Source organism: Scatophagus argus, chromosome 13 (genome assembly GCF_020382885.2).
Source record: "Scatophagus argus isolate fScaArg1 chromosome 13, fScaArg1.pri, whole genome shotgun sequence".
Lineage (NCBI taxonomy): Eukaryota > Metazoa > Chordata > Actinopteri > Scatophagidae > Scatophagus > Scatophagus argus.
In genome coordinates this window covers 4,172,694-4,198,844 of record NC_058505.1, presented here as the reverse complement: position 1 = coordinate 4,198,844, position 26,151 = coordinate 4,172,694, and the positions used below count along the sequence as shown (strand labels likewise).

At 38.9% G+C, this 26,151-nt stretch overlaps 3 protein-coding genes across 8 annotated transcripts; 2 read left to right on the top strand and 1 right to left on the bottom strand.

Annotated features, from left to right (window-relative positions):
• Nucleotides 1-24: 24 nt before the first annotated feature.
• Nucleotides 25-7,404, top strand: LOC124069363 (CD48 antigen-like). Of its 4 annotated transcripts, none has more exons than XM_046408491.1 (7): nt 25-352; nt 2,524-2,832; nt 2,903-3,193; nt 3,875-3,973; nt 4,417-4,457; nt 5,806-5,857; nt 6,400-6,531. In XM_046408491.1, the coding sequence occupies exons 1-7, from the start codon at nt 295-297 to the stop codon at nt 6,408-6,410; spliced, it is 861 nt and encodes a 286-aa protein (XP_046264447.1). In that variant the 5' UTR covers nt 25-294; the 3' UTR covers nt 6,411-6,531. The 4 variants fall into 4 exon arrangements, with proteins under 4 accessions (XP_046264447.1, XP_046264446.1, XP_046264445.1 ...); XM_046408490.1 differs by having other exon boundaries at nt 27-352; nt 6,382-6,542; XM_046408489.1 differs by having other exon boundaries at nt 28-352; nt 5,806-5,952; nt 6,400-7,404.
• A 284-nt stretch (nt 7,405-7,688) lies between these two features.
• Nucleotides 7,689-26,008, top strand: LOC124069364 (CD48 antigen-like). Of its 3 annotated transcripts, XM_046408493.1 has the most exons (7): nt 18,040-18,364; nt 21,219-21,530; nt 21,601-21,891; nt 22,683-22,790; nt 23,565-23,605; nt 24,897-25,043; nt 25,474-26,008. In XM_046408493.1, the coding sequence occupies exons 1-7, from the start codon at nt 18,307-18,309 to the stop codon at nt 25,486-25,488; spliced, it is 972 nt and encodes a 323-aa protein (XP_046264449.1). In that variant the 5' UTR covers nt 18,040-18,306; the 3' UTR covers nt 25,489-26,008. The 3 variants fall into 3 exon arrangements, with proteins under 3 accessions (XP_046264450.1, XP_046264449.1, XP_046264448.1); XM_046408494.1 differs by lacking the exons at nt 18,040-18,364; nt 25,474-26,008 and adding an exon at nt 7,689-9,274 and having other exon boundaries at nt 24,897-25,446; XM_046408492.1 differs by lacking the exon at nt 25,474-26,008 and having other exon boundaries at nt 24,897-25,446.
• LOC124069367 (SLAM family member 9-like) lies at nt 12,738-15,412 on the bottom strand. Its single transcript, XM_046408496.1, has 4 exons — nt 15,076-15,412; nt 14,444-14,752; nt 14,083-14,373; nt 12,738-13,248 (listed from the first exon to the last, which is right to left on the bottom strand). The coding sequence occupies exons 1-4, from the start codon at nt 15,119-15,121 to the stop codon at nt 13,118-13,120; spliced, it is 777 nt and encodes a 258-aa protein (XP_046264452.1). The 5' UTR covers nt 15,122-15,412; the 3' UTR covers nt 12,738-13,117.
• Nucleotides 26,009-26,151: the final 143 nt, after the last annotated feature.

Sequence of the window (26,151 nt, the reverse complement as noted above, 5' to 3'; positions counted from 1 at the left end):
AGTTTGAGGAAGTGGTTTATGGGCTCATGGGCCCACAGACATTCTCAGTACTTCCCCTGGCGTTTCCAGTATCTCAGATAGAAGCAGCAGAAAAGGGTGACAATAGATTCAGTAAATGACTTTACTTAACTAAACTTTAATCCACGAGTGTCACAGTATGCAGTCTTTTTCGTCGCTCTTTTGTTTTGTTTTTTATTCAATCCACAGTAATACTATCACGAGTTAGTTACTTCTGAGCACTGAACCGTACAGCATAAGAGGCAGCTCACTTCCTGTAATGTGACCTGTATCGAAATGGAACGTATTCTGCTTGTTTTTGCTATTTTTCTGGAGTGTTTGAGTCAACTGCAAGGTAAAAACATAATTTTTCTTCTAATATTTCCTGTTCTGGATTGTGTTCTCTTACTTACTTCTTACCTGGTTGTTGTATTTTAGCATTAATACATCACAGGCAATAAACGGATTAGACACACAAAAAAAAAGAATGAAGAAGCATAACAAAGATAATGAAATGGATAAAAGGGAGAATCATCTTGTTTTAACCTAACAGCTCAGTATGCTGAGAATTTATATGTGTATGTGGGATTGACTTGAAATAATATGGTTGAGTTGAGGGAGGTAGTTAATCATTATCCTCAGTATACCGATGTGTCTCAACAAAGTAGAATATAAAAATGTTCTTTTTCTCATAATTTAATTAAAAAAGTGAAACTTAATTAAAATATTCTAGTTTAATTACACATAAAATGAAATATTTCAAGCCTTTTTTGATTCAATTCAGTGATTATGGCATACAGCTCTTGAAAATCAAAAACAGAGTATCTCAAAACATTTGAATATTTCATTTAGAGTTTGATTACATTACTATTCACACAGTATAAATACCGAGTAACTCTCAGTCTAAAAAGTCAAAATATCAGTAATTCAAAAATATTTAGAATATTCTAAAAGAGAAGTTTCCCATCTTCCTTTTGACAATATCCCATAGACTGTCTATGAGTTTCAGGTCAGGGAAGTTAGAAGTACTTTTGGCACTGTGGGTGGGTGCTAAGTCCTGCTGGAATTGGAAATTGGCATTTCCAAAGGTTGTCATGTAGAAGGCAGCATTAAGTACTCCGTCCAGGTTTGGACTTGATAAAACATGGTGGACTAATACCAGCAGATGACACGTCACCCCAAATCTCATTGACTGTGGGAACTTCACACTGGACTTAAAGCAAATTGGATTCCATGCCTTCCAGACTCTGGGACCTTGATTTCCAAATGAAATATAAAATTTACTTTCATCTGAAATGAGAAATGTGAGTCCAGTTCTTTTTCTCCTTAGCCCAGGTAAGATGCGTCTATAGGTTCAGGAGTGGTTTTCGTACTGAAGACGTAGCAGCCGTAGCCCATTTCCTGAAGACATCTGTGCGTACTTTTTGATGCACTGACTCCAGCTCTGGTCCAATTCCTTGTGACGCTCGCCGATCTTGAATCGGCTTTGTTTGTCAGTTTTCTCGAGACTGCTGTCGTCCCTGTTGCTTGGCACCTTTTCCTACCACACTTTCTCCTTCCAGTGACCTTTCCATAAATATGCTTTGATACAGCACTCTGCTGACAGCCAACCCTTTCATTGATGACCCTCTGTGGCTTATTCTCCTCTTGAAGAGTATCAATGATCGTCCTTTGGTCAACTGTGAGCTGTCTTCTCCACGATTTTGGTTGTGTGTACATAACTAGACTGAGAGTTACTTGGTATTTATACTGTGTGAATAATAATTTAATCAAACTCTAAATGAAATATTCAAATATTTTGAGATACTCTATTTTTGATTTTCATGAGCTGTAAGCCATAATCATTGAAATTAAAACCAAAAAGGCTTAAATATTTCACTTTATGTGCAATGAATCAAGAATATATTAAAGTTTAACTTTTGAATTAAATCATGAGAAAAATAACTTTTTTGCTGCATGCACCTTTATCGTTATCTGTATCTGTATATGAACATGCAATATGTAAAAAAGAAAAAATAATAATAAAAAAAGATGGATTATACCTCCCGGTAAGCTAGAAAAGTCCTGGCAATCAAGACAGATGACATGTACAAATGAAGGAATTAGGACTGAAGGGAAGCATTTTTATTCATCTATATTCCTCACCAAATATAGAAACAAAATGGAAACTCTGCAAACTCTGCTGCAAACCCACTTCCTCTGCTTGCTCAGTTCTTCCATTGCATTAGTTGTTTCAGAATATCACTGCCTTTCTGAAGTTATTTCAAATAACTGACTTTTCTGAACACTAGACCTGCTCTATTTGGAAAGAGTCATGAGACAACTGTTGTTGTGATGTGTCACTATATAAATACATTGAACTGTGTTGAACTGAACAATGGGTAAGCTTCAGAGTAAGTCATGTTCAATGACATCAGTATAGTAGAAACAGAGTAATGCTCAGTACTGACTGAATAATCATATATTGTGTGTGATTTTTTATATTTTGATATAAAAAATTTGATATTTTGTCTGCTGTTTTTACAGGCTCCAGTGCTGTGACTCCTGTGTGTTTGTTTGTGAAGGAGGGACAAGACTTACTGCTGAATGTCACAATCACTGATAGTGATGAGAAACCTTTTGTTTTTTGGAACTTCAATCAGACTTCATCTATAGTCAGCTTTTATCCTGGTGGAAACTCAGTGTCTCCACTTTACAAGGGAAGGATTGAGTTTTCTGTGAACAGTTACTCAGTGAAATTAAAGAATGTCCAAAAGGCAGACAGTGGAGTTTATTCTGTACGAGTGAAAGGGGCTACAGAAAAAATACAAGCTGAATACAACGTCAGCGTTCAAGGTAGGTTTGCTAACATTCCAGACGCTGAGAGCTCCTGATGTCGTGTTTCACACCTGCTTTCCCCCCTCAGGTCGAGTGTCTCCAGTGAACCTGAGTGTGGACTCTTTGTCCTGGAGTTCAGACTCCTGTAACTTCACTGTGACCTGCACTGCACGAGACTCTCACATCAACAGCACTTTTAGATGTGACAACCAAACCAAAACCTGCAGTCAGGATGGAGGAAAGCAGTCAAAGCTCACGAGCTCTGGTGCTTCTCTCCACGTCCACCTGGAGAATGAATTAATCACCTGTCACCATAGTAACCAGGTCAGCTCGGCCAACGACAGCAAACCACCTGAACATTTCTGCTACCAAAGTGATGGTAAGACCGAAAGACAGAAACAATGAATAAATTGTGTTTGTTACAAAAAGGCTAAAGCACTAAAATGTACATAAGAAAGTATTTTTCACTGTAGGCTGTAGGATTTTCTGTCATTTCACAAGGAAAAGCTTTGGTGGCAGAAACATCATTTCAACATCATCAGAACAGCATTTTCTTGGACAGAAAACATCACCATTTCTGTGTTTGGGGAAGTGATATAAAGTCTTTTTTTCTTTTCTCATGTTTGTGTTCCAGTGTTGACACCTGCTCTCTTCAACTCTTCTCTGTTTATCTATGATGTTTCAGCTGATGTTTTTAATTAAAAACAAAAAAGAAAATGATGAGTTATATCTGCTGCTACTACTATCATTGTAGGTTATAAAGCTGAACAGGAAAATACTGAGTGTAAATTTCAGTTTATCTGTAATACTTTGACTGGCAGAGTGAGCTGTAATTATTACCTGGGCGGCACACCTGTCATTTAAATATGACTTGTACAGGTCGTATTTAAATGAGCCGACCTCAGCATCCTTTGGGAGGTCAATAGTTTGAATTTGTGACAGTCTTGTTTCACCCATTAGACTTTAATTACACAAATTAAGTTTAAATAATGAATTTTCTTGAACAGGAAATTTACATAAGTAAAACTGCAGTCTTATCTCACTTTTGTTCTCCTTACAGATATCACACAAGGAAGCAGCACAGGCACTGTTGTCATCATAATTGTTGCTGTCATCGTAGTACTTTTGATCATCTATTTCATACGTTATCTATGTAAACGTAAGTCCAAAGTTACTTTTTAACATGGAATTAAACATAAAATACATAAAATCCAGTTTCTTTACATGGGAATTTGACAGTATTAGGAAGTGCAGTTACAATATTTATAGAATTAATAATGTCTTCAGTATAAAGTGTGGATGGGGACTTCTGTGCAACTTAAAGCCCCTATATGTAGATATTTTAATGTGATTATTGCATCAGTTATAATACTCTATGAGCAGAACAGATGTTTCATCGTAGAAAAGCACGACAGTCTCAAAATTGGTGCAGTCACACTGCTGTGTGAAGGTGGTGTTATTTAGACACCAAAATCTGGACTTACTGTAACTGCAGCTCATATGATGTTAATGTATAGCAGTTAAAAGGGCGGAGAGGTAAAACTCTCAGAATGTAAAATGTTAAAGTTAAAGCTCATATTTTTTGTTACGACTGACCTGCAGGTAAAAGAGAGGACACCCAAGGAGTATATGATGTTCCTCAGGTATGCTTTCTTTTTTTCTCTTTATCAACACTGTCCCAAACCTGCCAGACAAACTGAAGACTCAGCTTTTGAGCCTTTTTGATTTGGACTGATTCAGGTGGTCTGCTGACTGTGCATCACTTCAGTCTGCTGTTCCAGGTCCTGCTGCTTACTGCCTGCCAGCTGCACCAGCTGCTACCTGCTACCTGCTCATGTCACTGGCTGGGCTTCTTGTGTTAAATGGTTTGCTTTGGGCCCAGCTAACCTGATGAATTTCCACATGCACCACGGACCATCTTAACCTGCTGCTGAGGTCTCGTCTGCCATTTGTTACACTCAGGCCACAGTGTGTTTCCTTATGCTGCTTATGTTTTTCTTGCTTTCTGTTTGAGATTATGACGCGTTGTTAGAAGCAAAAGATCACACCGAGACCAGCTTCAGTTTGCAAAACAGCAAACGCACACTCGTAAAGGTGCTGACAACTCTTATTTTAAATGATTATCAATCACATGACAGTAAACTGGGGCTTTGCAAAGTAGGACCACGGGCCAAGGTTCACTTTGTCTGACCAGATGTTTCTGGTTAAAGAAATAAATAAATATCAATTCAAGAAAATTATACCATAAATTGCTGCTCATGCTGGTTTATTTTTTATGAGGTTAAATGTAGTAGAGCATTTGTGAAAGGGCCAGTCAAGTTCTTCCACACCAAACTCATCCAACCATGTCTTTATGGAGCTTTGCTTTGTGCACTGGGGCACAGTCATGCTGGAATAGAAAAGGGCCTTCAACAAACTGTTGCCACAAAGTTGGAAGCATAGCATTGACCAAAATGTCTTGGTATGCTGAAGCATTAAGATTTCCCTTCACTGGAAGTCAGGGGCCGAGCACAACCCGTCTGAAAAAGCTCCATCCCAATACTTTAGCTTTTAGAAATGGACGTCCTCATCCTTTCAAACAGTTGCACTGGCAAGTCGCAGAGCAGTTTCAGTTGCATCACTGATTCTGCTCGTCTGCTGTGGTGCGCATCCATCACTCACTTTGGTGTGTGAACAGTCAGTGCAGTGAAGAGAAATGTTTGAAGAGAACCAGTAATCTTGGTTTTCAGTTTTAGAACAAATTTACACATGGACGAAAACTGTAATTTGCAGTGTCGTCTTCTAAATGTAGTGTATGTATGTGTTGTGTCTATGTATCTATATGTGTGTGTGTGTGTGTGTGTGTGTGTGTGTGTGTGTGTGTGACCTGCTTTTCACTGTAGTGCAATTACTTCACATGTAAATTCAGTATAAATAGCACCATTACAAATACATAATAAAACAAAAAAATAACAACCTTAGCTTAAAAAATGTATACAATTTATCTTCTAGGTTGACCCTGCAGTCCAACCTCTGCGTCAGAGCCAAACACATGATTCTTCAGGTATTTCTCCGACCTCCACCTACTGCTTGGTGGGGCCTCACTCTGGATCCTCTGGAAGTAGAGGCAAATCACTACCAGAGAGCCTGTATGATCAGGTAGAAAAGCCTGCCAGATCCTGAGAAAAATTAACAGGAATCGTATCCCACGGTTACCACTTTGTAGTTTTTGTATTGAAGTGTTGCCCAAGCTAGTGACCTTTGGCCTGTACACTTTATATTTTAAGACAGTAGATAGTGTGCTAAATAATATTGCATACAGATCTGATTCAGCAAAACAGTAGACCACCCACGGAGAAAAGACAGCGTAAAGACAGGAGCTGGATTCGTTTTAATCATTAGAAAGAAGACAGAAAGAAAGAGCCTGAGGAACAAGCACACATCTGGTAGTCTAAGCTACATGTGACTTCATACTGAGTATTGTACTTGTGCATATTTCTACACAGCGATGTTGAGAATATTGTGAGCGGGAGACTGAGAGACAGAGACACACCTAATTTGTGTCTGTTTTTGTTTTTCATATTCCAGGCTTACTTAACGGGCCAGAACACAAATGATGCTTCGTGTACCTCTCCGACCTCCACCTACAGCTTGGTGGGGCCTCACTCTGGAGGCTCTGGGACTCAAGGCAAATCAGGACCAGAAAGCCTGTATGCTCAGGTAGGAAGGCCTGCCAGATCCTGAGGACAGTCGTCGGGAATCGTATCCCACGGTTACCAGTTTGCATTTGTGTTGAAGTGCTGCCCAAACTGGTGACTCGGCTTGTGGCTTGTATGTTTTGTATTTTGAGAACTAATTCAGCAAAACAGCACAGGAAAATTAAGAGACAACCCACAGAGATAAGACATCATAAAGACAGGAACTGGTTGAATCTTAATCTGAGCCTGAGAAAGGGCACGGAGCCAGGAATGAAGCCTCAGTGTTACCGCTTCACCTGTCCAAAAGTTTAAATACAGAAGAACTGCGATTGTTACAAGACTGAGCGGACGCTAACTGCAATGACCGTCTGTAAAACGCATCTCACAGCTGACTGAGCCACTTCGTCTGTCTGCCTGATTTATAAGCACTGAATGAATACGTACTTGCCTGTGTACGTATTGGAATTTAAGTAGTTCTGTATTTTAATGTATGTCTTCCATGTTTTATGTTTCATTGCTGTTTACTGTTGAATTGCCTGGAAATTTTTTTTGCTCCCTTTATGACAAGGCCTGTCTTAACAAGCTTTGTTGGTGGTTCAAATGAGTTAAATAAAACAAATAGACAAATAAAATATTAAATAGAATATCTGAATAGAATATGAATAGAAGCATGGTTAAATTATTTCCCTTTAAGAGATAAACATACAGTATTGTACTTCTATCTAAAACTTGAAATTTTCACTGAAAATCTAATTTATTTAGAAAATAACTATACTATAACATAATTTAACAAAGTATAAGCATGTAACTATAACATAATGATAATAAACTTGTTCACTTTAAAGACTTTTCAGTAAAGTGTTAAGTCCAACTCCATGAGAAAAGTGTCATTAAATATTCATATTTTGTTGCATTCAGTGTATGGAGTGTGTTTCTTATTACTTTCCTTCTGATTACTTTCCTTCACAACATTAGATCAGTTTAGACTTTACTGTCATTGCAGGGAGTTTGTTTTCAAGAGGAAAATAAAAATCAGTCATGTGATCTCTCAGTTTCTATTACACATTTTTTGAATCTTTCTGTCCTTTTCTCAGAATTCTAAACACAAAACCTTTTGCTCAAACTACATTCACAAAACCTCTGATTCTTTTTGGAAAATCACATCATCACCTCAGAATAGTTTTACATGTGCTCAAAACCAAACAATGTTGTCAGATCTTGCACAAATCGGACAAAACGGAAAAACTGCTGAGCAGTCATTAAACACAACATTAAAAGGTTGAAAACACAGTGGTCAAGGCATGTTGCTTATGGAGAAATGTTTATTGGTCACAATAAAGTATAGCACATGCATTTTGTATCTCCAAAAGTAAAAACAAAAAAGATTTCACAACTCGGTGGATTTAGCATTTACTCTGCATTCAAACATAAACTGTAGTATAACAGGTACTGTGGAAAAATCAGCCTGAATCAGCCTTCAAAGGGCTCTCTGTAAACTTGTTTCATTCGTATCCTGTTGCGATGGAGGATACGGTCAGTGGTGGAAAGGCCCACACTATTGACCTCCTCTTCCTCCTTCTCTTCCTCCTCTTACACACCTCTCACACTGTCTGTGTCTCTGATCCATTGCTGTCATGAGCTTGCAGGACCAACCTGCTTGCACTGTTTGAACTGGCTTATATTGGTTGTAATGTTGTCATGACATGATGAGAAATAAGTGTGATTAATTTTGAATTGTTGTGTTCAATGAACGACGATGTGTTTTATTTGTGTTCATATTTGTGTTGATATTTTGCCACTTGTTGTTACCGTTATGCATCACAGTGACAACTGTGTTTTATTGCCTGAGAATGTGTTTAGAGTTCTGCAAAAGGAAGGACTGAGATCTGCAAATAGTGTTTTACTAGATGAAGATGGTTTATGGTTTTGTCAAAATGATGCTCAATTCAGCGAATGAGTTTAAACAACTGAGCAATTGATTCACATAACAGAAATTAGTGTTTTAGCAATTCAGAAAAACTGAAAACACTAAGCACCTCAGTGTTCAACTGGTTCTGAAACATGTCTATTCATATGATGGTTTGTGTGTGTCATTTGAAAACAAAATACCATTTTGAGAAGAAATAACATTGTTTTGAATGTAAAGTTTCATTTTGCAGGAGAATTGTTGGTTTTGCCCATTGTGTGTGTGTATTATTGATTTGTGTGTAGAGTTCTGAGAATATGAGGCATGCTTTCAGAAAATGTGTGTAAACACTTGAGAAAAACTGTAATTTAAAAAAAATCTAATGTAATTTTTTAAATTGCTCTGCAGGTTCTTTTTTCTTTATAGGTCAGTTTTCAGAGGAAACACTCACAGGTTGTCACCAGTAGTTTGTCTGCTTTCATTAGTCACCGCAAAAGGTGTTAACGTACAAGACAGGAAGCGCAGGGAACCACCAACACAAGTTCCTCATGTTTTGTCCTTTGTTTCTTTCTTTTCACACTAAGGGTGTTTTATCATCTTTTCACCAACGTTCAAATCTGCTCCCTTGATAAAAAGTATTTCAGTCGTTATCTTGTTGTCATTTAGCTTAGACTTAAAGATGAACTTTGAATAGAGAAGTTAAGGCGTTCACATCCGTTCTGATAGTTTATGTGGCTTTAACAAGAAGAGAACAACCCTGACCAGACTTTAAACCTCTGCTGTGCCACTAAGAGCTAAGGGCAACACAGACAGAGCAGCACATAGACTGAAATGTCTCTCTTTGTGGTGCTGGGACTGCTGGAAGGGCTTTTTTCATGTAAGTAAAACTGCTGACAGGAATTCATCTGAGCTCAAACAAATGTGAAAAAGAAAGTAAGTAAAGTAAAGTAAGTAAAAATATTCATATAATTACATTATTTTTTTACATGTAAGAGAAATGACATGATACCAGTGTGGAAGGAAATGTCATTTTAATCTGAAATCTTCTTTCACATTCACTTTGAAGATTTTTACACTTTATTGAAAGTGACTTGCATGTTTCCCTCACACACACACACCTACTGAGTGTAACGTTCAGTACTGACTGGATAATCACATATTGTGTGTGATTTTTATGTTATTTTGTCTGCTGTTTTTACAGGCTCCAGTGCTGTGACTCCTGTGAGTTTGTTTGTGCAGGAGGGACAAGACTTACTGCTGAATCTCACAATCGCTGATGATACAGAGGATGATGCTGTTTTTTGGAACTTCAATCAGACTTCAGCTTTAGTAAGCTTTTATCCTGGTGGCAACTCAAGAGTGTATCCAGATTACAAGGGAAGGATTGAGCTTTCTGTGAACAATTACTCAGTGAAACTGAAGAATGTCCAAAAGACAGACAGTGGAGTTTATTCTGTACGAGTGAAAGGGGCTACAGAAAAAACACAAGCTGAATACAACGTCAGCGTTCAAGGTAGGTTTGCTAACATTCCAGACGCTGAGAGCTCCTGATGTCGTGTTTCACACCTGCTTTGCCCCCTCAGGTCGAGTGTCTCCAGTGAACCTGAGTGTGGACTCTTTGTCCAGGGGTTCAGACTCCTGTAACTTCACTGTGACCTGCACTGCACGAGACTCTCACATCAGCAGCACTTTTAGATGTGACAACCAAACCAAAACCTGCAGTCAGGATGGAGGAAAGCAGTCAAAGCGCACGAGCTCTGGTGCTTCTCTCCACGTCCACCTGGTGAATGACTCAATCACCTGTCAGCATAGTAACCAGATCAGCTCGGCCAACGACAGCAAACCGACTGAATATTTCTGCTCCCAAAGTGATGCATGTAATTACATTACATCACACTTGAATAAACTACAAAGCAGACAAAATGCCATCTAAATAGTGTGACAGGAATAACTCATTTGTTCCATTCTTCTTGTGCTGTAGCTTCACAGTTTGGGTCAGTTTACAGTCCAGTTTTTGTGTTCCTGGTGAAGACCACCGTGTTCTCTCTGCTCATCGTGGTGTTGGCCGTCATCAGTGTTTACATCACGCTGAAGTTCAAGATTCCTAAATAGAGAAATGGTTCTCTTCCAAACGAGCTCGTATCTCACTCTCTTGATAAAGTGTGGAGTTTTTGACCACTATGAGCACTGTGGAGCAGTTGTTTTTCCCGTGCGTGTGCTGTTTTTGACGAGGGAAGTGGATTCAACACTTTTGCAGGACTTCACAGACACAGAAAAAGTGCTTTGGTGAGTCACACTTCATGTAGACGTGAGCCCTTTGTACATAAAAAGATTATGTTAAGATGAAAATGTGAAAATGTTTTTGGATGATGTTATATTGAAAGAATAAATATATAAATGAATCTACAATGTGTATTTGTATGACCAAAACCAAAGTTTGTTTCAGCTTGTATTTTTTGTGATGTTTTGATTTACAGTTTTTCTGAATTGCTAAGACACTAATTTCTGTTGTGTGAATCAAATGCTCAGTTGTCTAAACTCATTCACTGAATTGAACATCATTTTGACAAAACCATAAACCATCTTCACCTAGGAAAACATTATTTGCAGATCTCAGTCCTTCCTTTTGCGAAACTCTAAACATTCTCATGCAATAAAACACAGCTGTCACTGTGATGCACTTGTGATGCATAAGGGTAACAACAAGGGGCAAAATATGAACACAAATAAAACACGTGTCATTCATTGGACACTGTAAATGATCTTTAACGTGAACATTGTTTCTAAGTGTATACTGTTTTCATCTAGTTTATTGGTATTCTTTGCAGCCAAGTTATTATTTAATTGTTTTTATTCGGCGTCTAAATGGGAGCTTTTATTTTGAAAGGGCTTCGCTCGTAAAAGCGGACGGAGTCAGCAAGCGTAAAAAAGTGCGCCTGTCTTGAGAAGCACGTCCACGGAGTGAGAAGAGAGTGATTAATTATTGTATTATCATGTGATTAATAAGCTCCTGGCTGATATGACACAAGGTTCGTGATTGTTTAATTTGATGTTTCAAAGGTGGAGGTTCAAATTGTAGCGTTTTTTATAGTTTGAAGGTATTATTATTATTATTACGACGTGTTTGGCTAGCGGACAAGCTAATTATCGTTAGCTAAGTCACCCGTTCGATTCTGTGGTTAATCCATAAGTGTGTTTACTAATCTAAAAACGTACTTGTATGCCTTATGTTGTCTTTGATGGTATGAGTTTTTGCTTATTTGATATAAGAATAACATGTTAAAAGACTGACATAAGTTGGTGTAAATGTAACTTAAAAACAATGGCATAAAGCTCTATCAGAGATTGTCAGTGATTTAATTTGAGCTATAAAAACGTGATTTTCTTGATTTTCATTGCAATAGCTTAACAATACATGATTTCAGTTCCTATGAATTATCAAAGGGCTATTATTTAAGTTTTCTGAGAGAGTTTTTTTGTTTGTTCTCATCTTTAGCTCTTACGGTGAGTTCTTGAGTGAATAAGGTTCAACCATCAGTCAAGGCCTATGACCATCATTCAGCCGGGGATCCTACAAACACAACGATTCAAAATTGATCATACTTATTTCTCATCATGTCATGACAACATGACAGCCAATATAAGTCAGTTCAGAGTGCAAGCAGGTCGGTCCTGCAAGCTCATGACAGCAATGGATCAGAGACACAGAGGATGAGTGTGTGTAAGAGGAGGTAGAGGAGGAGGTAGAGGAGGAGGACAAGGAGGAGGAAGAGGAAGTCAATAGCGTGAGCCTTTCCACCACTGACCGTATCCTCCATCGCAACAGGATACGAATGAAACAAGTTTACAGAGAGCCCTTTGAAGGCTGATTCAGGCTGATTTTTCCACAGTACCTGTTATACTACAGTTTATGTTTGAATGCAGAGTAAATGCTAAATCCACTGAGTTGTGAAATCTTTTTTGTTTTTACTTTTGGAGATACAAAATGCATGTGCTATACTTTATTGTGACCAATAAACATTTCTCCATAAGCAACATGCCTTGACCACTGTGTTTTCAACCTTTTAATGTAGTGTTTAATGACTGCTCAGCAGTTTCTCTATTTTATCCGATTTGTGCAAGATCTGACAACATTGTTTGGTTTTGAGCACATGTAAAACTATTCTGAGGTGATGATGTGATTTTCCAAAAAGAATCAGAGGTTTTGTGAATGTAGTTTGAGCAAAAGGTTTTGTGTTTAGAATTCTGAGAAACGGACAGGATGATTCAAAAAATGTGTTTTAACAATTACGAAAAACTGTAATCAGTATACAAGAGGAAAATAAAAATCAGTCTTGTGATCTCTCAGTTTTTATTAAATCAAACATCACAAAAAATACAAGTTGAAACAAACTTTGGTTTTGGTCATACAAATACATATTTATTGTAGATTTATTCTTATTTATTCTTTCAATATAACATCATCCAAAAACATTTTCACATTTTCATCTTAACATAATCATTTTATGTACAAAGGGCTCAGGTCCACATGAAGTGTGACTCACCAAAGCACTTTTTATGTGTCTGTGAAGTCCTGCAAAAGTGTTGAATCCACTTCCCTCGTCAAAAAAAGCACACGCACGGGAAAAACAACTGCTCCACAGTGCTCATAGTGGTCAAAAACTCCACACTTTATCAAAAGAGTGTGAGATACGAGCTTGTTTGGAAGAGAACCATTTCTCTATTTAGGAATCTTGAACTTCAGCGTGATGTAAACACTGATGACGGCCAACACCACGATGAGCAGAGAGAACACGGTGGTCTTCACCAGGAACACAAAAACTGGACCGTAAACTGACCCAAACTGTGAAGCTACAGCACAAGAAGAATGGAACAAATCAGTTATTCCTGTCACACTATTTAGATGGCATTTTGTCTGCTTTGTAGTTTATTCAAATGTGATGTGATGTAATTACATGCATTTTCTCAAATACCTCAACTAAATACAATTTTAAGGTACTTGCACGCTTCATTTTCTGACTTTAGTAACTTTAGTTACTTTGCAAATTTGCACACTGCACAGAGCCAGTGAGCTGATTGTTGACAGCAAATATGCAGTATTCAAGTAAATACAACTTACTTGTACTTGTGTTTTGAGATTTAAACATTTATTTATTGTCTGAAAATTGCTTATTATACTTAAGTGGATTTAATATCATTTAATATTGGGCACTTTAAGACTTTTACCTTAATCTAATCTTTTATCTGTGGGCGACTTTCACTTTTAGCAGAATAATATTTTACCACAATAACTTTACTTTTACTCAAGTATGATTGTTGGGCACATTTTACGAAACTGCTGCAAAGCGCAGCAGAGTTTTGTATGTGTTATATGACAAATAGCACATCCTAAACACCTTAAAACTGAATTAGCAAAAAGAAACAGGTGCATCATTTATCTAATTTACCTATTTATGATTGTCATTAAAACAAAATAAAAAGATCAAATTAAAGAAAAGCTTACAGGCTTTAACTCCAAACTGCTTGCTTTCAAAACACCAACTCAGTTCATGAACTCAAATAATGAAGCAGTTTCTGCCAACAAAAGCTTTACTTGTGAAAAATACTTTCTTATTTACATTTTAGTACTTTAGCCTTTTTTGTAACAAACACAGTTTATTCATTGTTTCTGTCTTTCGGTCTTACCATCACTTTGGAAGCAGAAATGTTCAGTCGGTTTGCTGTCGTTGGCCGAGCTGACCTGGTTACTATGGTGACAGGTGATTAATTCATTCACCAGGTGGACGTGGAGAGAAGCACCAGAGCTCGTGAGCTTTGACTGCTTTCCTCCATCCTGACTGCAGGTTTTGGTTTGGTTGTCACATCTAAAAGTGCTGCTGATGTGAGAGTCTCGTGCAGTGCAGGTCACAGTGAAGTTACAGGAGTCTGAACCCCTGGACAAAGAGTCCACACTCAGGTTCACTGGAGACACTCGACCTGAGGGGGGAAAGCAGGTGTGAAACACGACATCAGGAGCTCTCAGCGTCTGGAATGTTAGCAAACCTACCTTGAACGCTGACGTTGTATTCAGCATGTGTTTTTTCTGTAGCCCCTTTCACTCGTACAGAATAAACTCCACTGTCTGCCTTTTGGACATTCTTCAATTTCACTGAGTAACTGTTCACAGAAAACTCAATCCTTCCCTTGTAAAGTGGATACACTGAGTTTCCACCAGGATAAAAGCTTACTAAAGATGAAGTCTGATTGAAGTTCCAAAAAACAAAAGCTTTCTCATCACTATCAGCGATTGTGACATTCAGCAGTAAGTCTTTTCCCTCCTGCACAAACAAACACACAGGAGTCACAGCACTGGAGCCTGTAAAAACAGCAGACAAAATAACATAAAAATCACACACAATATATGATTATTCAGTCAGTACTGAACGTTACACTCAGTAGGTGTGTGTGTGTCAGGGAAACATGCAAGTCGCTTTCAATAAAGTGTAAAAATCTTCAAAGTGAATGTGAAAGCTTAGAAGATTTCAGATTAAAATGACATTTCCTTCCACACTGGTACCATGTCATTTGACATTTGAAAATAATGTAATTATATGAATATTTTTACTTACTTTACTTTACTTACTTTCTTTTTCACTTTTGTTTGAGCTCAGATGACTTCCTGTCAGCAGTTTTACTTACATGAAAAAAGCCCTTCCAGCAGTCCCAGCACCACAAAGAGAGACATTTCAGTCTATGTGCTGCTCTGTCTGTGTTGTCCTTAGCTCTTAGTGGCACAGCAGAGGTTTAAAGTCTGGTCAGGGTTGTTCTTTTCTTGTTAAAGCCACATAAATTATCAGAACAGATGTGAACGCCTTAACTTCTCTATTCAAAGTTCATCTTTAAGCCTAAGCTAAATGACAACAACATAACGACTGAAATACTTTTTATCAAGGGAGCAGATTTGAACGTTGGTGAAAAGATGATAAAACCCCCTTAGAGTGAAAAGAAAGAAACAAAGGACAAAACATGAGGAACTTGTCTTGGTGGTTCGCTGCACTTCCTGTCCGTTGTACGTTAACACCTTTTGCGGTGATTAATGAAAGCAGACAAACTACTGGTGACAACCTGTGAGTGTTTCCTCTGAAAACTGACCTATAAAGAAAAAAGAACCTGCAGAGCAATTTAGAAAATGACATTCGATTTTTTTAAATTTACAGTTTTTCTCAAGTGTTTACACACATTTTCTGAAAGCATGCCTCATATTCTCAGAACTCTACACACAAATCAAAAAAACACACACACACAATGGGCAAAACCCCACAGTTCTCCTGCGAAATTAAACTTTACATTCAAAACAATGTTATTTCTTCTCAAAATGGTATTTTGTTTGCAAATAACACACAAACCATCATATTGTCACACAGCGGTGAGGTATTGTCTCGTTTTGGTTTTATGTCTCATCATTTCCTGTTTTATTTTGAAAAGTAACTCTCCTCTTGTTTCAGGTCACTTGCCCTTCCTCTTGTGTCTCCAGTCTGATTGTCTTCCCGATTACCTGATTGTGTCCACCTGTTCCCCATTATCCCTTGTGTTCAAATAGTCTGCGTTTCCCTTGTCTTGTGCCAGTGTGTTTTGTCCTCGTGTGTTCACTCCAGCTTTATTCTCGCCACAGCCATGAAAATATTCTTAGATCGCCTTTCTGTTCTTACCTCTGTTACAGAGTGAATTTTTGTTGCAATTTTCATAGCTTGGATCTCTTTGTCCATAGATTAGTGTCAGGTTTTTGTGCTTTGCTTTCGTTATCCTCCTAAGGAGTGATTTTTAGTTCGTTAGTAGTTTTCTTTGTTGACAGTAGTTTTGTCCTCAGCTTTGCGAGTGATTTTTTGTTCTCCAGTTAGTTTATCATTTCTAGTTATTCTTTCCTCCTATGGGAGCGCTTTCATTTGTAGATAGATTAGATATTCTCCTCGGTAATCTTAATAGCTCCTTTGTTTTTTCCCTCTAGTAGATTTCATAGTCGTGCTTCTTCTCAGGACGACCCTCAGGTAATTTGATAGCCTTTTGTTTAATCACTCTGTGTGAGAGACTCAAGACTGAGGTTTCAAATAAAGACTGCTGTTGTGCAACTATCTCTGCATCTGAGTCATGTTGAGCCCGATCTTGACACATATGAATAGACATGTTTAAGAACCAGTTAAACAACAAGGTGCTTGATGTAAAACACCATGATGAATGAAAAACACTTCTTCTCCATTCATCATAATAACTTAGGCCTTGTTTTTGTTCAGTGTTACACTTGCTACAGACAGGACATATGTAAGTGTGTTGTAAAATATTTTAGAATATTGTTTTTATACTCAGAGCACACAAATACACGGTGACAAATTCAATTCAATTCAATTCAATTTAGTTATATAGCGCCAATTCACAACAAAAGTTATCTCACGACACTTTCCAATTAGAGCAGGTCTAGACCAAACTCTTTAATTAAACTGTGCCTGGCCAAGCAGCAGGGGAAATATTGTCTAGCATGGCGAATCCAGCCATGAAAAGCATCAACTGCTCTATCTCCACATGTGTTTTCCATAGCTTGGAGAGGTGGTATAGGTGTTTGAAACACCTAAAAACAACTAACAACTAAACAACTAAAAAGCGTGGGACTCTTTTGGAAACTTACATTGTCCCAAATGACGAAGTACCTGAGCTGCTCTGGGCCGGTCTATCTGATCTGATGGAATGAGTGTGCTGTGTAGGGTGTCCAGGAATGTGATCAGATGGGCAGCGTTGTAGGGGCCGAGGGTAGCATGGTGATGGATGACGCTGTGGTGGGTCATGGCTGCATACATTGTGATGTTCTCTCCATGCTGGCCAGGGACTTGAACAATGGCACGCTGGCTGATGATATTCCTTCCCCTCCTTCGTCTTTTTGTGAGGTTGAATCCAACTTCATCAATGAAGATGAACTTGTGCGGTCCACGGCCTTCCTCGTCCTTGTCCTCCCTGTCCTCCTCTTACTCTCACTCCTCTGGCTCTGGCTCTGTTTCCAATGTTGGCATCCATTACTCCAAAACAGAAGAGCTCACCTGTTGCCCTTTGTTAAAGCTCTGATTGCTAATTGTAAAGCTGTGTGAGAAGTGTTTGCCCATGTAATGAGTCAGTGTGCATAGTAGGACAATTAACTTTAGAAATCTGAATGACAGTGTGTTCCTTGTGAAAACAAGAGATTTTCCTCATGACAATTGTGCCAAATGCAGAGAATTGTGTGTAGTGTTTTGAAGAAAGTGTGTTTTAGAACTGCAATTTGAGTGTAAAGCAGGAATTGTGCTCGTAGTTTAGCAGAATTGGTTCAGGAGGTTGGTGCATGAGCTACATGTTGTGGTCATTGTGTCTCAAGTACAAGTATATTTGTGTAAACAACTGAGTTACCCTCTCTATTCATCTTCCAAAGGGTATAATTAAATAACCCAGTGGTTCCCAAACTTTTTCTGTTATGCCCCAATTTACTGAAAAACTGGAAAACACCAACCCCTGCCCCCTGAAACCCATGAAATGTCATATTTTTTATTTTGGATTGGGTGGAATGGTTTTCTGTGCTGTTAAGGTGATATTCTAACTTAACAGTTTTTACTGAAATAGATGTCAGTTTGAGGAAGTGGTTTCTCATGGGCCCACAGACATTCTCAGTACTTCCCCTGGTGTCTCCAGGATCTCAGACAGAAGCAGCAGAAAAGGGTGACAATAGATTCAGTAAATTACTTTACTTAACTAAACTTTAATCCACAAGTGTCACAGTATGTAGTCTTTTTCATCGCTCCTTTGTTTTGTTTTTTATTCAATCCACAGTAACACTATCACGAGTCACCTACTTCTGAGCACTGAAGCGTACAGCATAAGAGGCAGCTCACTTCCTGTAATGTGACCTGTATCAAAATGGAACGTATTCTGCTTGTTTTTGCTATTTTTCTGGAGTATTTGAGTCAACTGCAAGGTAAAAACATAATTTTTCTTCTAATATTTCCTGTTCTGGATTGTGTTCTCTTACTTACTTACTTCTTACCTGGTTGTTGTATTTTAGCATTAATACATCACAGGCAATAACCGGATTAGATTTTGTTGTGCACTTGTAGGAGCAATGTGGTTATTGGCAAAAGAGTCAATGATTATGGGGAATAATCATTAAAGCAAAAATCAGTGTATACTTCATACACATAAATATCGGGGCACCACCCTGTCACCAGGGACCAATAGCCAAATTAATTAATAGGAAAAACAGTCTCTTAAAATTGTGAAGGATGATTCCGAGCACTGGCTGTCATGAATTCAGCTGTTATTACAAGTACATACACAATAACCACAGACAACGACAGGTTAAACTATAACAGGATTTATTAAACAGCAACAACCATCCATAGATAAGTATCACTTTGTAATAAACACTATTACAATCTAAGTTTTATCAACACACATTAACTATTACTAAAGATAACACAGGTACAGCAGCAAGGGTATATCTATATACAGGAGTGTGTGTGTGTGTGTGGGTGTGTGTGAGAGAGAGAGAGGTGACAAGGTGGAGGCTAACAAGCTAGAGGCTAAAAACAAACAAGATTGCGGTTAGCAAGGTAGCAGCTAACGAGATAGCAGCTAACAACAAGCTAGTGGCTGACTACAATTAAAATGGCGGATGGCCACATGGGTGGAGAAACTACGACCAAAATGGCGAGTGAGGAAACTACAACCAAAATGGTGGAGGACTACAGGAGGGGGAGTCAGCACACGAGATGAACAACCACCTAAAGGATGATTCAGCAAACAAAACAGCCAGTCATCACGGAAGTGATGACTCAGCAAAACCCAAAATGACTATAGAAGAATACGCCGGCCGTATTATTCAGAGCTAAGATGGTGATAACCAACGTGATGTTGCTTATGTGGGCACCGAAGAGAACAACGGGCGGAAGCCTTTGAGCGCCATGTACCCTTTTGTTACGGTTCGTGGCCGAGTGACCGGGCTTTCGCCTCACTGTTCAGAAGGATTAGTGTAAAGGAGAAGGGAAAGAGATAGAAGGGAAAGGAATACACCCAAATAGGAAAATAAACCACTCCAGTTCTCTGGAAACTCGCGTGTCACCACGCAATAGCGGAGTCAGTAAACCGGAGCTTATCTGCTCAGCTATTGGTCCTTTAACCGGTGACGCGCGGTCTCGCTGAAACGGCGGAAATGACCGACCGGAAACCAAAATCAATAAATGCAGCACTTAAAAGTTACAGGAAATCATGTGTAAACAACCCTACGTTACACTATCTCTGCCCAGACATAAGCCTCTTACTTTGTGTTGCTCCGATCTTTCGGAGTTTGAATTAATGATGCGCTTAAACGTTCGCAGCGTCGTCCTCGGCGGGATGCTGGCGGTCCGTTATTCTGATGATGCGGAGTGTTGATCTCTCGGCGGCAGCGGAGAAAATCACCGGTGCAAAAGTTAACAAACTTTGTTTCGTCCTTAACAAAGTCGGCTCGCGGCTCGTTAACGTGCGATCAGCTGATTGCCCAGCGATCCGCGTCGGTAAAAAGAAAAAGTTACAGGAAAAATACTGCAGTCTGTTTCTCGGCCTGCGAGTTGCAGAACTGTGACCCGGGATCTAAAATTATGTTAATCAAAACGTTTGATTGTTGCTCCCTTTGAGCGATTTGGACACTTGGAGAGCCTGGAGAAGCTCTCACTGTCACAGCACGCACGGGAAAAAGCAGGGGCTGATGGTCGCAGTGACCTTTTATTACCTGAGTGACGTCACCTCGGACCCCCGTGGGGATGGCTGGCACGCAGCCAATGTCCGTGCCGGTTCTGAGTTGAACTCAGGAATTTATGACTAGTTGCACATCATGAGTGGGGGCTCTAACAGTTGGTCACTCTAACTCAGGCTTTATGGGTTACATGTAGGCCGCTCTATTGTTCTCCAGAGCGCATGGCCAGAGATCCCAACAATTAAAAAAAAAAATGAAGAAGCATGACAAAGAAAATGAAATGGATAAAAGGAAGAATCATCTTGTTTTAACCTAACGGCTCAGTATGCTGAGAATTTACATGTGTATGTGGGATTGACTTGAAATAAAAATCAAGCTTTGGCTAAACAGTCAATACTTGTTGAAAGGACTAACTCATTGTTTAACGGACTTTGCCAACAGTGCAATTGAATAAAATCTAGATTATCACCAGCCTTTTGAATTACAGACCTGTGATATGGTTGAGTTGAGGGAGGTAGTTAATCATTATCCTCAGTATACCGGTGTGTCTCAACAAATTAGAACATAAAAATGTTTATAAAAAAATGTTAATTTAAAAAATTGATACTTAAATAAGATATTCTAGTTTAATTACACACAAAATGAAATATTTCAAGGCTTTTTTGATTCAATTCAGTGATTATGGCATCTCAAAATATTTGAACATTTCATTTACATTTGATTACATTACTATTCACACAGTATAAATACCGAGTAACTCTCAGTCTAAAAAGTCAAAAAATCAGTAATTCAAAAATATTTAGAATATTCTAAAAGAGAAGTTTCCCATCTTCCTCTTGACAATATCCCGTAGACTGTCTATGAGTTTCAGGTCAGGGAAGTTAGAAGTACTTTTGGCACTGTGGGTGGGTGCTGTTGTCAACTGTTGTTGTGATTTGTCACTATATGACTAAATTGAACCGAAGTGTACAATGGGTAAGCTTCAGAGTACATCAGTTCAATGACAGCAATATCGTAGAAACAGAGTAAGGCTCAGTACTGACTGAATAATCATATATTGTGTGTGACTTTTATGTTATTTTGTCTGCTGTTTTTACAGGCTCCAGTGCTGTGACTCCTGTGTATTTGTTTGTGCAGGAGGGACAAGACTTACTGCTGAATGTCACAATCGCTGATAGTGATGAGAAAGCTTTTGTTTTTTGGAACTTCAATCAGACTTCATCTTTAGTAAGCTTTTATCCTGGTGGCAACTCAGTGTCTTCACTTTACAAGGGAAGGATTGAGTTTTCTGTGAACAATTACTCAGTGAAATTGAAGAATGTCCAAAAGGCAGACAGTGGAGTTTATTCTGTACGAGTGAGATCGGCTAAAGAAGAAAAAACACAAGCTGAATACAACGTCAGCGTTCAAGGTAGGTTTGCTAACATTCCAGACGCTGAGAGCTCCTGATGTCGTGTTTCACACCTGCTTTCCCCCCTCAGGTCGAGTGTCTCCAGTGAACCTGAGTGTGGACTCTTTGTCCTGGAGTTCAGACTCCTGTAACTTCACTGTGACCTGCACTGCACGAGACTCTAACATCAGCAGCACTTTTAGATGTGACAACCAAACCAAAACCTGCAGTCAGGATGGAGGAAAGCAGTCAAAGCTCACGAGCTCTGGTGCTTCTCTCCACGTCCACCTGCTGAATGAGTCAATCACCTGTCACCATAGTAACCAGATCAGCTCGGCCAAGGACAGCAAACCGACTCAATATTTCTGCTCCCAAAGTGATGGTAAGACAGAAAGACAGAAACAATGAATAAATTGTGTTTGTTACAAAAAAGGCTAAAGCATGAAAATGTACATAAGAAAGTATTTTTCATTGTAGGCTGTAGGATTTTCTGTCATTTCACAAGGAAAAGCTTTGGTGGCAGAAACTGCTTCATTATTTGAGTTCATGAACTGAGTTGGTGTTCACCTCAAGCTGAGCTCTTTCTTACTGTGAACTGCTGTGAACAGCATTTTCTTGGACAGAAAACGTCACCACTTCTGTGTTTGGGGAAGTGATATAAAGTCTTTTTTTCTTTTCTCATGTTTGTGTTCCAGTGTTTACACCTTCAACTCTTCTCTGTTTATCTACTATGTTTCAGCTGATGTTTTTAATTAAAAACTGGTAAAAGAAAAATAGAAAATGATGAGTTATATCTGCTACTACTATCATTGTAGATTATAAATCTGAACAGTGTAATTTCAGTTTACCTCCAATACTTTGACTGGCAGAGTGAGCTGTAATTATTACCTGGTTGGCTTTGTACAGGTCGTATTTCAATGAGCTGACCTCAGCATCCTTTGGGAGGTCAGTAGTTTGAATTTGTGACAGTCTTGTTTCACCCATTAGACTTTAATTACACGAATTAGGTTTAAATAATGAATTTTCTTGAATAGGAATTTTGCATAAGTAAAACTGCAGTCTTTAAAGCACAGGCTGTAAAGATGTGATGCTACAGCAGCATCACACTCTCAGTTTTGTTGTTTGACTTAAACCAGACATCATTTTCTCATCTCACTTTTGTTCTTCTTACAGATAACAAACAAGGAAGCAGCACAGACACTGTTGTCATCATAATTGTTGCTGTTGTTCCTGTCATCGTAGTACTTTTGATCATCGGTTTCATATGTTATCTATGTAAATGTAAGTCCAAAGTTACTTTTTAACATGGAATTAAACATAAAATACATAAAATCCAGTTGCTTTACATGGGAATTTGACAGTATTAGGAAGTGCAGTTACAATATTTATAGAATTAATAATGTCTTCAGTATAAAGTGTGGATGGGGACTTCTGTGTAACTTAAAGCCCCTATATGTAGGTATTTTAATGTGATTATTGCATCAGTTATAATACTCTATGAGCAGAACAAATGTTTCTTTGTAGAAAAGCACGACAGTCTCAGAATTGGTGCAGTCTTTATACTAAAATCTTCCACACAGAGACACAACTGCTGTGTGAAGGTGGTGTTATTTAGACACCAAAATCTGGACTTACTGTAACTGCAGCTCATATGATGTTAAAGTCCATCCATCCATTTTCTATACCGCTTATCCGTCAGGGTCGCGGGGGAGCTGGAGCCTATCCCAGCTGACTACGGGTGAGAGGCGGGGTTCACCCTGGACTGGTCGCCAGTCAATCGCAGGGCCAACACACAAAGACAGACAACCACACACTCTCACACTCACACCTAGGGGCAATTTAGAGTAGCCAATTAACCTAATGTGCATGTTTTTGGTATTGTGGGAGGAAGCCGGAGTACCCGGAGAAAACCCACGCAGGCACAGGGAGAACATGCAAACTCCACATAGAAGGGGCCCAGACCATGATGTTAAAGTATAGCAGTTAAAAGGGCAGAGAGATAAATGTAAAATGTTAAAGTTAAAGCTCATATTTTTTGTTATGACTGACCTGCAGGTAAAAGAGAGGACACCCAAGGAGTACATGATGTTCCTCAGGTATGCTTTCTTTTTTTCTCTTTATCAACACTGTCCCAAACCTGCCAGACAAACTGAAGACTCAGCTTTTGAGCCTTTGTGATTTGGACTGATTCAGGTGGTCTGCTGACTGTGCATCACTTCAGTCTGCTGTTCCAGGTCCTGCTGCTTACTGCCTGCCAGCTGCACCAGCTGCTACCTGCTACCTGCTCATGTCGTTGGCTGGGCTTCTTGTGTTAAATGCTTTGCTTTGGGCCCAGCAAACCTGATGAATTTCCACATGCACCACGGACCATCTTAACCTGCTGCTGAGGTCTCGTCTGCCATTTGTTACACTCACACCACAGTGTGTTTCCTTATGCTGCTTATGTTTTGCTTGCTTTCTGTTTGAGATTATGACGCATTGTTAGAAGCAAAAGATCACACCAAGACCAGCTTCAGTTTGCAAAACAGCAAATGCACACTCATAAAGGTGCTGTGTTCTGACAACTCTTATTTTAATTTATTATCAATCACATGACAGTGACTGTGGGCCAAGGTTCACTTTGTCTGAGCAGATGTTTCTGGTTAAAGAAATAAATAAATATCAATTCAAGAAAATTATACCATAAATTGCTGCTCATGCTGGTTTATTTTTTATGAGGTTAAATGTAGTAGAGCATTTGTGAAAGGGCCAGTCAAGTTCTTCCACACCAAACTCCAACCATGTCTTTATGGAGCTTTGCTTTGTGCACTGGGGCACAGTCATGCTGGAATAGAAAAGGGCCTTCAACAAACTGCTGCCACAAAGTTGGAAGCATAGCATTGTCCAAAATGTCTTGTTATGCTGAAGCATTAAGATTTCCCTTCACTGGAAGTCAGGGGCCGAGCACAACCCGTCTGAAAAAGTTCCATCCCAATACTTTAGCTTTTAGAAATGGACGTCCTCAGCCTTTCAAACAGTTGCACCGGCAAGTCGCAGAGCAGTTTCAGTTGCAGCACCGATTCTGCTCATCTGCTGTGGTGCGCATCCATCACTCTGGATTTGGTGTGTGAACAGTCAGTGCAGTGAAGAGAAATGTTTGAAGAGAACCAGTAATCTTGGTTTTCAGTTTTAGAACAAATTTACACATGGACGAAAACTGTAATTTGCCGTGTTGTATATGTATATGTTGTGTCTATGTATCTATGTGTGTGTGTGTGTGTGACCTGCTTTTCACTGTAGTACAATTACTTCACATGTAAATTCAGTATAAATAGCACCATTACAAATACATAATAAAACAAAAAGTAACAACCTTAGCTTAAAAAATGTATGCAATTTATTTTCTAGGTTGACCCTGCAGTCCAACCTCAGCGTCAGAGCCAAACACATGATTCTTCAGGTGTTTCTCCGACCTCCAATCACTGCTCGGTGGGGCCTCACTCTGGATCCTCTGGAAGTAGAGGCAAATCACTACCAGAGAGCCTGTATGATCAGGTAGAAAAGCCTGCCAGATCCTGAGAAAAATTAACAGGAATCGTATCCCACGGTTACCACTTTGTAGTTTTTGTATTGACGTGTTGCCCAAGCTGGTGACCTTTGGCCTGTACACTTTATATTTTAAGACAGTAGATAGTGTGCTAAATAATATTGCATACAGATCTGATTCAGCAGAACAGTAGACCACCCACGGAGAAAAGACAACGTAAAGACAGGAGCTGGAGTCAGTTTAATCATTAGAAAGAAGACAGAAAGAAAGAGCCTGAGGAACAAGCACACATCTGGTAGTCTAAGCTACATGTGACTTCATACTGAGTATTGTACTTGTGCATATTTCTACACAGCGATGTTGAGAATATTGTGAGCGGGAGACTGAGAGACAGAGACACACCTAATTTGTGTCTGTGTTTTGTTTTTCATATTCCAGACTTACTGGGGCTAGAACACAAATGATGCTTCATGTACCTCTGTACGGCACGGAGCCAGGGATGAAGCCTCAGTGTTACCGCTTCACCTGTCCAAAAGTTTAAATGCAGAAGAACTGTCACAAGACTGAGTGGACGCTAACTGCAATGACCGTCTGTAAAACGCATCTCACAGCTGACTGAGCCACTTCGTCTGTCTGCCTGATTTATAAGCAGTGAATGAATACGTACTTGTCTGTGTACGTATTGGAATTCAAGTAGTTCTGTATTTTAATGTATGTCTTCCATGTTTTATGTTTCATTGCTGTTTACTGTTGAATTGCCTGGAAATTTTTTTTGCTCCCTTTATGACAAGGCGAACTGAAAATCTAATTTATTTAGAAAATAACTATACTATAACATAATATAACAAAATATAAGCATGTAACTATAGTATAACAATAATAAACTTGTTCACTTTAAAGACTTTTCAGTAAAGTGTTCCATTAAGTTCAACTCCATGAGAAAAGTGTCATTAAATATTCATATTTTGTTGCATTCAGTGTATGGAGTGTTTCTTATTACTTTCCTTCACAACATTAGACCAGTTTAGACTTTACTGTCATTACAGGGAGTTTGTTTTGTTAATCAGTATACAAGAGGAAAATAAAAATCAGTCGTGATCTCTCAGTTTCTATTAA

Bases quoted from the DNA above. Each gene is read 5' to 3' on its own strand.
- LOC124069363 (XM_046408488.1), top strand. From the start codon at position 295: ATGGAACGTATTCTGCTTGTTTTTGCTATTTTTCTGGAGTGTTTGAGT. The intron at 353-2,523 runs GTAAAAACATAA...CTGTTTTTACAG, and splicing joins GTGTTTGAGTCAACTGCAAG to GCTCCAGTGCTGTGACTCCT. The intron at 4,458-5,805 runs GTATGCTTTCTT...TTTATCTTCTAG, and splicing joins GAGTATATGATGTTCCTCAG to GTTGACCCTGCAGTCCAACC.
- LOC124069367 (XM_046408496.1), bottom strand. From the start codon at position 15,121: ATGTCTCTCTTTGTGGTGCTGGGACTGCTGGAAGGGCTTTTTTCAT. The intron at 14,753-15,075 runs GTAAGTAAAACT...CTGTTTTTACAG, and splicing joins GCTGGAAGGGCTTTTTTCAT to GCTCCAGTGCTGTGACTCCT. The intron at 14,374-14,443 runs GTAGGTTTGCTA...TTCCCCCCTCAG, and splicing joins ATACAACGTCAGCGTTCAAG to GTCGAGTGTCTCCAGTGAAC.
- LOC124069364 (XM_046408492.1), top strand. From the start codon at position 18,307: ATGGAACGTATTCTGCTTGTTTTTGCTATTTTTCTGGAGTATTTGAGT. The intron at 21,892-22,682 runs GTAAGACAGAAA...TTCTTCTTACAG, and splicing joins TTTCTGCTCCCAAAGTGATG to ATAACAAACAAGGAAGCAGC. The intron at 23,606-24,896 runs GTATGCTTTCTT...TTTATTTTCTAG, and splicing joins GAGTACATGATGTTCCTCAG to GTTGACCCTGCAGTCCAACC.